The 13,059-nt window shown below is 42.4% G+C and overlaps 1 protein-coding gene across 11 annotated transcripts in view; it reads left to right on the top strand.

Annotated features, from left to right (window-relative positions):
- LOC120959085 (tyrosine-protein phosphatase Lar) overlaps positions 1-13,059 on the top strand; it is a 226,038-nt gene that overhangs the window by 93,121 nt on the left and 119,858 nt on the right. For 9 of the 11 annotated variants that reach the window (XM_049610033.1, XM_049610032.1, XM_049610031.1 and 6 more), the window contains one exon: positions 9,157-9,461. In XM_049610033.1, coding sequence (XP_049465990.1) covers positions 9,362-9,461 — 100 coding nt within the window. In that variant the 5' untranslated portion in view covers positions 9,157-9,361. Of the gene's footprint in view, positions 1-6,901; positions 8,987-9,156; positions 9,462-13,059 lie in introns of all 11 variants that reach the window. The other 2 variants (XM_049610034.1, XM_049610035.1) reach the window with 1 other exon arrangement.

Raw genomic sequence — 13,059 nt, 5'->3', positions numbered from 1 at the left:
ATGCTGTACATTGTGCAGACGTAAGATGAATCACATTGCTGAAACCAAACAGAAGTTCTAGTTGGGTGTATTCGGTATAATTTCTTGTTTCGTCCTACCATCGACAAAGTTTGTTTCCTCCGTTTATAGGCAGCTCCCGCCGTATCTATGTCAGGCTGAGAGTTTAAAAAAAATACGAAGAACGCGTCAATATTGGTGTTGGTGAACAAATCGTAAATTGATTTTCTTTATTTAAAGCTAACAAACGCACCTCCTGCCTTCATACTTCATCTGGATACGTCGTTCAATATCCAGAAAACAGAATTAGGCAAGCGTTGCAGATGAGGTGAAATGTTCTGGGAAAATATTTCTTCGAGCATTAAACGCAAGCATTACGCTTTCCGCATGAACTTCGTTCAAGTGGGCGCGCGCGAGTGTGCGAGTGCTTTAAATGTTTGCCAGGCGCACGATGGGAAGCAGAGTCGAGTGGCATAAATTTAACTCCCATTCTCGGTGTTTTCCCAGAAGTGGCGTATGTTTTTCTTCTACATTCACCTGTCCCCGGATTCTATGTTTCTGGTCTTTGGGAACTGTGCCGAGATGCCGATGGCACTGCTGCTTGTTGCCTGTTGGTGGTGTGTGGTGAAGGCAAAACACCTCCTCTTCTGACGCCGTCGTGGGGTGCTTTTTTATGTCGATTCTACAAACAGTTGGCAATGACACTGTACCTACGCTTGTCTACTGTCAGGTCCAAGGCGGAGACATATAGAGCGTGGAAAAAATAATAGCTTCTCTAGCAGGGTACACCACTGGTGATCTATCTATATTGCAGAACACTGAAGGTGTAATCTTGGGCGATGGGGAAATGGCGATACAACGTATACAGCAAGAGAAAGATAGAGAAAGCGAGAGCACCAGACGAGAGACAGAAAAAAACGATTTCCTGTCACCTTTGATTATGCAATGTTTGAAGAAAATTAAAAAGCAACAGAATCTTCGTTACGCTTTCCGTCCGCCGCGTTCCGTCTTGACGGTTACAAGTGGAGTGCTTCTTGAGCCTACGTGAGATGCTTTTCTCAATCGGGAGATGCACGCTGTCTTGGCATGGATTGGTTAGGAAGGTGCCGAGACATGGCAACACATGACTATCGCACCTAAACAGTGCCGGGCACTTCAGATGTCATCAGTTTCATTTGCGAGACAGCAAAAAAGAGACATACAGCCGGTTTTTTTGGCAGGGGGAAAATATACTTCAACTTTCTGCTATCTTCAGAATCATGACATTTTTTTTTACCGTATTCTGCGTATTTCATCAGGTGCGAAAGATTTGATGGCAATTCTGTGTCCCGTGGGAGTTCTGTGGAATGATATTATCGCGTGCATTTTATGTACCTTATGGAAAATTGCGTTATTCGCAACGTTGAGTGCGAAGGACAGATGGCTTTGTTAACGAAACCTTTACGGCTCTCCGTGTGCTATCAATGATGTTCGCTGCATGTCTTAATGGATTTTTTTCATTCCTTTCAATTCTTATGTACGGCATTTTAAATCTTTCTGCGTTTGAGCGTTTGCATTTGACTTCAAGGTTGAAAAAGCAGTAGTATTTTTATTCAAAAGCATTTAGCACCCTTTTCATCACAGCACGGGGATACTCATTGTTATTTGAACGAAAGCTAGAAATAAACACTAACTTAAAAATCATTTGCATAAAATCTGCACAAAAGGCAACGGCAACAGTCCTCAGGCTAGGGAAAAGCTCGAGGTGGCGAAAATCGTCTTGATTCGCAAGCGTCCACCCTCCTAGTATTTCGAAGTGAATACAAGACTGGCGCATGGAATCATTCGCTCGTTCCGTATTCAAGCTTGGGGAAATAAGAAAATAAAGCAAATATGCCGAGAACGTATCTCACCAATTACCTTTTGCGGCATCCGTTTTTTACCCAGGGAAAGCAATCATACCCATCGGCCAATCCTGTCTGGTTAGCTCTCTGGTTCTTGGTCTCCGGTGGCTCGATGCGGAGACCCCGAACCCAAACGTCATCATTCTGCGTCACCCGCACAGCCACCGCCTGCTCCTGTGTGAAGTTGCTCCCGCGTGTCAGTGCGCCTGCTCCAGTACGGGCTTCGAGTACCGTGGAATGTGTCAAACAAAACAGAACCAGCGGCAGTGGCAGAAGAATGACCTTTTTGCGTAAAATTTTCACCGAAAGCAACCACCACCCTACCTTTCGGTCGGCCTTGTTTTTGGGGGAAGACATGCCTTTTGTATACATGGATCTGCCGGGTGCTTGTTGTCCTTTAGAATCACACGGGTTTTCATCCAGCTAATGTGAGCCTCGCTCCCAAATACACTTTGGTCCGTCATGCCTGGGCGGTGAAAAGCTACCAGGTACACCGCCACTCCTTTCACTGGCAGCGCTCGTCTTGCCTTCTAAGAACAGGCGTTGGCTTTTGATTTGTCCTCAAGAGCCTCTTCCATCTTCCGTTTGCGTGATTACTGCTCCTGTCTAGAGGCTCCGTTTGTTATTGTCCTTCCTGTTTGCTCTTGTTGTGTTAGAACGGACAAAAACGGTACCTTCAAGTGTGGTACAGTGCTTATTGATGGAATTTAGACTACAAGAACGAACAAGGCAAGCATCAGCGTGAGTAGCAAACGTCAGCATTCAAGGGATTAAGGATGCGTATTTTTATTCTGTATTCGTTGAGAGAGTCGGGAGGCACAGGGTCTGTTGTCCCTTTTTTTTCGAGTAAACCAGCATCTTGAACGCATCCGACCAACATGAAGGTCCGCTCGGCTGGTGTCATTGGAATGAAGTAAAAATGCTCAAACATAAACCGGCTCCCCTCACGTCGGGAGCAATTCCCTGACGGGGAAGTAGAAAGATAAACGTCAGTAACTGTATTATTTATCGCTTTTTCCTCAGAAATGCGCGCGCGTTTAAGAAGAACACTGCAGAGAGTGTTGTGTATAAAAAACGGCTACCGATTCAAAGCGAGAATGTGCACAACCACCGTGTAGCACACAACTAAGCCATAAAGAAGCGCAGCGTCGTACTCTGAGCAGAAAGGTGGAAAGGATGTTCTTAAAGCACAAAACTTCCATCGTTTCCGACCCCGATGAACGATAGAGGCTTTGGAGGTTAAATTGAAACTCCAAAGCTACTGGTCCCTACGGGCAACGGCGTGAACGCCAACCAAGCAGAGATGGAAATCCAAACCAAGCATTCACATTTATGTCGTGAAACATGTCAATGTGTATGAGTATGTGTTTGTGCGTATCTGTGTGTGGCTTACAAGCAGTAAGAGAATGAAGAACCTTCAGATTTTCCTCCAAGACGTGCTGAAGAAGAGAATGAAACTCTGTACAGCGTATTCCAAAGATCACACGCCAGCGAGGGAAAAGCACATGTGGTACAGGTAGCAGGGTCGGTGAGGGACGATGTTTTGGGAATTATGCGGTATGTCATTCGTTGTATTGCGGCCTATTGTGGAGGAAAATGTGTTCTGTTGTGGGAAAAATTAAACACCGCAATGTGCGAAATAACGTGGCAATTATGTTAAAATGATTTACCATCGATTGTAGGATCTGGTGTCGTTGGTGAATGCAACGTGCCAGGCGTTTAATTTGTCAAAGATGGTTCGATAATTTGACATCTAATCAGTTCGACACATGTTTTTCTTTAAATAACTAGCATGAAAAAAACTTTGGTTATGATTGTTAGCAATGCTTTCATCATCGCAACAATATAAGAGTGAATGGATGAAAATGTTGTATCGCAAACGAATCAAAGGTGATGCTATTAAAGTTAATCTTTTGTTGAGATTTTTATGGACACCGACTCCTTTCACTACGAAGTGTGTTTGGTTCGTAGACTAGGTTCGATACCTATCCAATGTTTCTTATATTCACTGCCTTTGGTAAAACACAAAAATAAGCTTTTTCAAACGATAGTCACTCCCAAGATAGCTAAAACAAACTGTTATTAAACTATAGCACATGATACCAGATAAAGTTGTTTCGGAATTAAGATTAAGGTAAACAACAATGACATATTAAGAGCTATAAAACCGCATCTACAATTGAAAAGAGAGAAGCATTGAAAAACACCACACATGAAAGCATTCCATTAAAATGATAACATAATTCCGGGTCTCCTATGAACGGGTGATGCAATTTGCATCAAGTTAAGTGCTTTCCATGGTGAGCATAAACCATTCAGGTGTGAATCTGATACGAAAAAGCATAATCCGCAACCATAATCCGATTGCAAAACCAGAAACCAGCGATACATTCTATCGAATCGTACATTTGCTGGGGAATTGGCGATTAGCAAAACGAGGGTTATCAGAAAATCGATCCGAGAAGGACCGTTCCAAGGTACACACTTCTCGGTGGAACGAAATTCAGGAAAACAAAAAACAAAAACCGCCGTCCTTGTACACTTGGCAAGACGATGCTGCAGTGTTGGGTAAATTCATCAATACCTGCAAATCGGTTACTATCCTACCCGATAAGTAGAGGTGTCTTCGTGAATGGGGAATGGATGCGTATTGACATGTGGATCTGATTGGCTCAGTGACGAGTGTGAGCTACAAGGTATGCCATACAAAGCTAATCGTACTTTAGCACGGTTCGGTTTGGGGCTGACGCTGAAGCTCGACTGATGCTTGAAGGAAATCCCTGTCTTGACGTATAAGCAGCGTATATGATATTAGTATTTCACGAGAAAACATTGTTGGGCTGAGCCTTTCCGCCTTACCGCAAGAAGCCGCAATTGTAGCAACGAGCATGATAAAGAAGCATGCTCTGAAGAACATGAAGGCTGGTTGTGTGGCTGTTGCTGTTGTTGTTACATGGATGTATCCGTGAGCGATTGCGGAAGAAGCTGTTTACGAAAACATTTTGCTTTACCGATAATCCGGATTATCTTTATTGAAATTTATCGTTATTTGTGCATGACATAATTTCCTCGCTCAGTTTGTGCTTGACGCGCTTACCATGGTTTGTGAGATTTCTTACCGCTGATCAGTAGCTGCGGTTAGGATCGATATCGAATGAAAAGGGCAATATTGCCTTGAAGCATCGGGGAAGATGGTTCGGAAGCTTGTAAAACCTTTGCTTTGTACCGTTTGTTTTCTCAAACCGGCCGCCTGGCTCCACTGTTTCATCCGTCTGCTCAAGAGTTTTGCAGATTGAAGGATTTGCTAGTGTTTTAATATTCCATAAGGCGGCTCGAGCAATCGATCAAGAGTTGTTGCTCGCAGATTCAATTCATCTCTTGCGTCAGCTAAGATGCAGATATTGATGTATGTTTCTATTACCAGCGGAGCTAGCGACGTACAACATATTAAAGCTTAAATCAACTGCATTTCAGAACTTGATATCTGGAGCTGGTGGTAAAGATCGATTTGTTTCGGGTGCATATTTCATGGCGCAAGACAAGACACAATATGAGAACGTTCAGTGTAATGGTGTTACTAACGTGCAATCAAAACCTGAATGAAGTTTGCAAAATCCGCTGCATGGTACATAAATCAATTTAAGAACAATAAAATAGATTACTTGTCCTGCATGTGTATGAAGCGCACGTTGGGGGACTTCCTCCGGTGACCATTGACCAGTGGTAAGACTATTCATTATTTGTCCACTCATCCGTGAGTAATCACGCTCATAAAGCAAATATCTCTTCTCATTCATGAAAGATAAATTTGGTTCACGGTTGCATAGTTACAGTTCATTTCCTGAATACCTCGGAGGGTCGATATCGGTGGTTTGTATGGGCGGGTGTAACAATGAGAGCCAACATCTTCAAGAGACATTCCCAAGGAAATTTGCACTTAACGCTATGCACGGTGTAGGTTTGCTTGGTGAACGGGAAACAATGCTGTCGTGCTGTTCCACCTTCTGCTGTCTTGGAACGCTGAAAATGCGCTTCGATAGTTACTGTCTCTAGCATTGAATTGTAAGCTCCTGGTTGGTAGGAAGAGGTTTTTTTCCTGTCTTATATAGCCCGCAAAGTCACCATAGGTATTCCTCAGGAAAAATTCAACCAAAACTAGCAATTTTACTCACCCGCAAATCTTGTGCCGTTATGGTGGCACGACACTAGTGAACCGTACTTTATGTAACTCGGCATTTCCCCTGTCCCTGTGGCATACCCTGTCCGCATGGAGGAGAGTTCTGATCTCAAAGAACACAGCCTTAGAAGTCAATGGATCCGCTTTGAACGGTCTGAGATGGGAACCATTCAGTCGTATATGAAATGGACAACTGTGGTACATGGATAGTGGGCTAGTTAAATTGTAAATGGCACGTAGCCATTCGGTGCAGATGAATGCATGCGCCACGTCTAGTCGACGTTGGTTCTGTTTCGCTTGGTATAGGCGTCTTTTAGCGAAGGATTTATGAACCTAACACAACCTCAAAAAACCAAACAAAAATGGGTTGATGGCGCCACCAAATGGCGATGGTCATAAAGACTGGTAATGTAAGAATTTCAACGATAGCTATTTGGTCGGCTTGTTGTGTTTTGGTCGTATGTCTTAACCGTAAACGAGGGATACTTGGTGAATTTGTGTGGCGCGTAAACTGAATTGAAAACTGTTTCCTGTGCATTTGCAGATATTTATTGGCCAGCTTATGATTTTGCAGCGTTAAATCATACACGATTAGATTTGGGTTATAATCTGTGAAAGGTGGTGTATGTCACTGTATTCGTCAACCCATAAACAGTCTTATTCAGCAATATTTGTTGACATTCGGTAATTAAACTATAATTGAAAACCGGGCACGAAATATTGACGTTTAGCAAAGAACTAGTAAAGAACAGCATCAGCAATAATGGAATGTGTGTTTCAGTTACCAAAAAGATGGATTGACAGTGCTAACTTTATTTTCTTAAATGTACAAATTTATTTTTAGCCGTTGCATTATAGCCAGAAAAGCAATAGAAATGTTAAGTGCGAGTGATCTTTAAAAAAAGTGTATCAAAAATCTGCTCCATACAAAGAGTGTTTGGTTAACGAACGTAATCGTCAATCGGTGTGGCAATTGGTATTGACATGAAAAAAATTGAGCGTGTGTTGAAGCAAGGAAAGCTCTATTTCTTTCGACGGCGTGTCAAATCACAACGGTTCGTTTTGATGAAGCGGCAAGAATTGTAAACGATGCGAGGAATATCATACACTAAGTGGCACCATATTGCAAGATGTGTTTGTTGCACTTCTACTGCTTCTATTCGAGCAACGGTGCAACGAACGACTCATGGGAGATACAGTGTCGGTGCGTGAAATTCGAGTGTAATTAGTGATTTTACACGGAAAAGGCTGCTTCTGTCCCACAACGTGATCTAAAACATAAAAAAAGAATGTCATTTATGACTGGAATCCCGTAGTGGTAGCAAACTTCACTAAGCTGCCACGTACCCTGCACTCGCGAGCGAGAATGTGCGATGCTGTGAAAGTGATTCCATCATGACTAGTGGTGTTCTCTCGTACGGTGTACAGTATTCTTTGGACATTTTCCGAACGAACAGCGGCATGTGAAACCGTGTTACTGGTGCTGGTATCGTAATGCTTGTGGGAGTATGTATCTGGGAATTGCACTTACCTCGCATGTCTGCATAGTGCAACCGGGGTAGAAAATAAAATAGAAGATAGCGCGTATCATGCGGCAGAGCATTCGCATGGTCGGGGTCGCCACGGGCATCCTTTCATCCTAAGTGACGCATTAATACGACCGAGCCAAACGAAACAGAAGACATCGGCCGTGCTGCAAAGGATGCAAATAAATGAAAAGATGAATAATAAATGAGACAACACCACGCGGAGCATGAATGGCCGCGTAATGGTGGCAGTGCAGCGAACAATTCATTGCTCACGGCGGCTGCTGCTGTTATTCGACGGAAAATGAAGCACAAAATATTGAAAATGGTTGCACGATGCAAAGGTGGCTGTAATGGCGTAAAAGAGCAAAATGTGCTAGCTGGAAATGTGGCTAAAGAACGGTTATTGTTTGCAGTCGCATATGAAAACGTGCTAAATTGTAGTGAAAGGTGAAAAGTGAGTGAATCAAAAAAGCACCATCTATTGCAATGTAGTGCTTGTGTCTGTGTCATGGTTTTAGTGAACGTAAAGCAAGCAGATGTACTTCGAACCCATAGAGCATCGTAAATCAGTGTGTATATCTTGTTTCGCATTGTTTCTGTAACCGAATGTGTGCCATATCTGAAAGGCCATCCTGCCAGGAATATATTAGCTATGCTTAGTATGTGATGTAAAGATGGTGATGTTGGTAGCAACAGAGTGCACTTTTCATCATTATTTGTCGCAGTCGTGTAACGACGCACTGGATGTCTACACTGACACGAAATTTATGTATCGGGGGTCTTTTGGTATCGAAGCTGCAATCACCAAATGAAAGTGCAGCCTGTAGACGAGCTGCTAAGGTGATCAAAAAGAGTTAAAAGTTAATATGTTTGTGATCAGTGCATGAGTGAGAAGTGAAAAAAAGTTGGTTGAAGTAACCGCCGATTGAATCGAGTGTTCCGCATCGGTATTGTGTGAAGCTGTTATTAGGTTTTGTTTATTCCGTTTGTCGATGGCAGAGCGCGATTGGGCAACACAATGATAAAAGTAGTGTTTTTGTTGAATCGTTGTCGACCGTTACGCAATAGTTATTGTTAGCAAGATTTGGCTCAACTTCTGAATCTAGCGCATAAGTCAGAATCGTTCGTTATAGCTCCTTAGTATCCCAAATTGTCCTTATCCCACCATTTCCTTGAACCTAGCGTTAATTACCTAGAAGTAGAATAAGGCAACAATACATTAAACAACAACAATATAATCGTTACTCGAGTCAATGGCTGCATGAAACGATATCATAAAGGATCTATTTAGAAAAGATCCCACTCTTTCCTGAGACTGAAATCCGAAAAACAGGAATAGCAGGTTACACGCTCGATACGGTCCAATACACTTGCGAAGGTCGTTCAGACACCTTTCACAGGTAACATATGTATGAGCATGATGCTAAAAGTATGATTTATTCTCTTGTATATTTTCATGAATCCCTGGCAACATGTGTTTTGCTTGCATCTTCTTCTTAAATCATTATATTTTTTTCTTTCTCTCTTTCTCTCCATTCATTCCTCATGAATATTGCTTACCCTTGTAAAGGCTGATATTGAAGCATAAACTACAATCATCTGCAATTATTATCCAACTTTCTTTCGAAGAGAGTAGGCAAAAAACGGCAATCACGCCCGTAAAAGCTTCGCAATATTAGTCTACATTGCAATATTCAAAATTCTTGACAAACCGTCCCTTCATCTAAACCGAAAAGAGAGAGAGAAAAAAGTGTACAGAAATTGCTCGATCGGAAATGGGGCTGTTGGTGGTCAATTCGACCGCGGCCTTACTGCTGGCAATCATTGCCACACTTTTCCTTCTGGCTGAGGTGCCGCAGATTGTGGTAGCATCACGTAAGTACTTGCATTTCATTTATAAAATAGCTAATTACTCTGCAGTAGAGTATAATTCTCGAGAGATGATACAAAAAGAGAAGATAAACCGGCCTTGATATTCGTTGTAGATAAAAAAACGGCATTTGCAGCGAAACGACGCAAATATTGATGACTTTTAGAATGATGCAGGATATTTTATTTTGTTTCTGGAAATCAAAATCAAATTGACGAAGTAAAAGTGGGCTAAAAATCAACTTACCTATTAGCTCTCGTATATCGACACGTTTCATTTATTTATTCACAAACATTCGCGTTCAGCAAAGGCATTTGTCTATAATGTGCTACTTCGCCCGGGTCCATCTTTTGCCACGAGTGCAACAGCCATTTTAATTGGATATATATCATTGGAACTCATATTTTACCAAATGTCGCTTCAACGTTGCGCACATCGCAATCGTCGCGTTTATGCTGTGCCGTGGTGTGCTGCATGGTCGGGAAATGCACGAGTAAAAAACAATCCCCGAAAGAGTGCTTGTTATGGTGGCGGATGGAAAGAAAACATATATTAAATTATTTATCCGGATAAATGGCGGAATCAAACCGAAATGCATGATAGTTGTCGAGCGTTTCCCTTTTTATTTTTCTCGTGTGTATTTTATTATACTGCGGCAGCAGTTTTCTGCTTGTTTTGAAGCGCAAAAAAGATAAATTAACACACAAAAAAGCTGGTAACAGCTGCACGCGGCTATCGACCGAATTTGTGTGCATTTGATGCATGTGTTCCGAACAATTCATATTTATATGGGTATATCGCCGTAACGTCACTTATATCCGGTGCCACCGGTACCGAACATCGAAATGGAGGATAAATACAAGACGGGCAAGGACAACAAACTCACACATACATTCTTCACACACGAAATAACAACTTGGTAGGATTGGTCGCTGCTCGTTCGACAACTGCCAGTTGCAACGATGCTTCGTGTCAGTTCAATTCTATTTCGTCCCATCACAGCATCGATGAAAATTTCATCTATTTGAAAATACTGTTAACGCTTACAAACAATGCATCCAGAAAGGCTGCAGTAACGCAGGGAGGGAGAGTGCACTATTTCGAATCCTACACGATTTCGCTCTCGAGCCTGTTGTTGATTGGTTGTCACTTTGCTTCCATTTTCTATCGCGCCGTGCGAACGGAACAGCGAAAGGTAAGGCGCGAGGATATGGATGCTCGTGATGGATATTATTTATGAATTCCTATTGACAGTAGCTGTTCAAATATTTATGCAAACGGTTAAATCATTGATAGCTTCCGTCTGACGACTGTGGAGAATGGAGTGCAGAACGGCTTCTATGACCATTCGTCCGTGCATGGATGTACGTGTATGTGCGCAATATTCTCTGCCGTAGTAGAGAGCTTGCAAAAAGCGCAGTCGAATATCGGGGCATGTGTGAATGTTGAAAATTGATTTACATAGCATTAGCAATTACAATTAGCAGCGGATGGAATGAATGGGCCGCAAACGCTATCGCCAGGACATACCTCCCCTAGCAGTCCTGACAGTTTCTCGCTCCTTATCACATCACGTCCTTGAGCTCGACGGGCGGGTACAAACGATTGGCTTTGTAGAATAGGAATTATTGGTCTCATTTTCATGCTCCTTCCCGTCCTGCTCACAATCCGACCGTCCTTCCGGGTTGGGTTGATTGCGACCGGTTGTATTTGTTCCGCTGTGTTACGTACCGTTCCATGCTGCATTCAATTGCTAGCGGGCAAATGTCACTCGGCGGGCATCCTCGAAAGGAGTAAAATATTGATTAGTTCATTGAGTCAGAAGTTTCTCCTATGCGAACGATCCTGCTGGCTAGTTTTGGTTCTGTTACTCGGACGAAAGCCTTATCCGTCAGCCCTAATCAAGATGGGCACGAAGTAATCAATATCCTATTCAACTTTCCGCATTGCCAGTTTCAAAGGGATGTAAAATGAGCCCATGGTGGCGAACATCGCAATGGGCGGATACACAGATATACATCTAGCAGCCGAACACTTTTCAACGGAGAACGATGAACCGTTCTATCATTGCCGTTATTGTAAGCAACTTAAAGGTGCCGAAGCCGAACCTGTGTCGATGGTCTAGCCCAAGTCATGGAGTTATGTTGGCAATGGTGGTATTACCATCTACCAGAAAATGCACTTTCAAGCAGCCGGTGAACAATATGCTAAGTTGAAAAACGTCCTTATGGAGCACAGCGAGGATACTGCTTATAAATAAAGACCTGCCAGGCTATAATTCAAAACAATTACCAAGCTCTCGGAAGAAATTAATAAAAAGTACTGTTTACGATTTCAAATTAACATACAAGCTTGGTTATTGGGTGGGGTAGACTCGCTGTTTAGTTTAGTTTAAAAACAACAACATTCGCGTACGTGGTGAAATATTTTTTAGCAAATTGTGTTTGATTGTCTTATAAGTGTATATGCTTAATATATTTAATAATAATTTTTTTTTACCAAAATGAATCAAAAACTTCCTTTAACGAAAACACAGTAAAAATGAACCTATTATAAGAAAGGTATTTAATAAACGTTCATATTAATACATTTATTTTGTATGTAATAAAAATAAATAAAGTTTGTTCATTAACTTTTGCAACAACACGACCTGCAGGATTATTTTGGGCTGCAAATTCGTTGGTGCTACAGTGATGTTTAACTAGCATGTTAGTATAAAAGGTTGTGGCTAGTACTTACTAAATCAACCGATGATTCGGTGCAACGGTGGTGATTGTTTTGGTACAAGCTGTGTTGTTGTGGTCAAATGGTAGTGTTCTTGTTCACGCTATACTATTAAAGCGTCTTATTCCGAAAGTACGCTAGAGTAGTACCGTGCTAGAAGATATCGTAGATTGGAGCTCTCGGAATTGAGAGGCGCAGGCAGAAAGTATTGTATAGCATACCAGTTGCCAGAGCGAGCGCGTGTAATTGTATGAGCACATGCATTTTTACTTTGGGAACCCCGTATTTGAATGGTTTACCTAGAACAGCGCAAGGCATGTACTTTCACAGCATTTGCAACGCAACGGTCCTGAAGGAATCTGGCGTTTTTTTGTATGACCACTGGCTTTGGGTGAAGAATAGTTGTGGTGAATTAAGGGACCGCAGCGCGGCAGTTGAACGGGTTGGCAGCCAACAATAGCAATATAGAGCTTACTTTGCATGATGATGAAGTACCTTGACTGTTGACCATAATACAAAAAAGGGACAAGGAATGGGTTGGGTGCGCACATTTTTGTCCACCCGTACCCGAAAGATGAATTGCAAACCAGTTTCATTCTCGCATGTGTTGTTACCCTGTTCGTTCCTTTTTGCAACAACAAGGAAGGAAGTGGAAAATTTCCAAACATCCAACTACACCAACCCATCATAATCATCATGCATATGTTAGCATAACGGACCGTTTCCCGTTGACCCCCGGGAATTCGATCGAGATTGTGCCTGGCAATTACCTAAAGACGGCGACGATGTCGAGGTCGTCGGGAACGATGATGAATAGCAGGAGCCGCGCAAAGACATGGAGCCCGCGTTTTGCTACGTAATGTAGGTGGAATTTATTCA

Source organism: Anopheles coluzzii, chromosome 3 (assembly GCF_943734685.1).
Source record: "Anopheles coluzzii chromosome 3, AcolN3, whole genome shotgun sequence".
Classification (NCBI taxonomy): domain Eukaryota; kingdom Metazoa; phylum Arthropoda; class Insecta; order Diptera; family Culicidae; genus Anopheles; species Anopheles coluzzii.
Note: the sequence above shows the minus strand (reverse complement) of the source record. Positions and strands in the feature narration are given on the sequence as shown.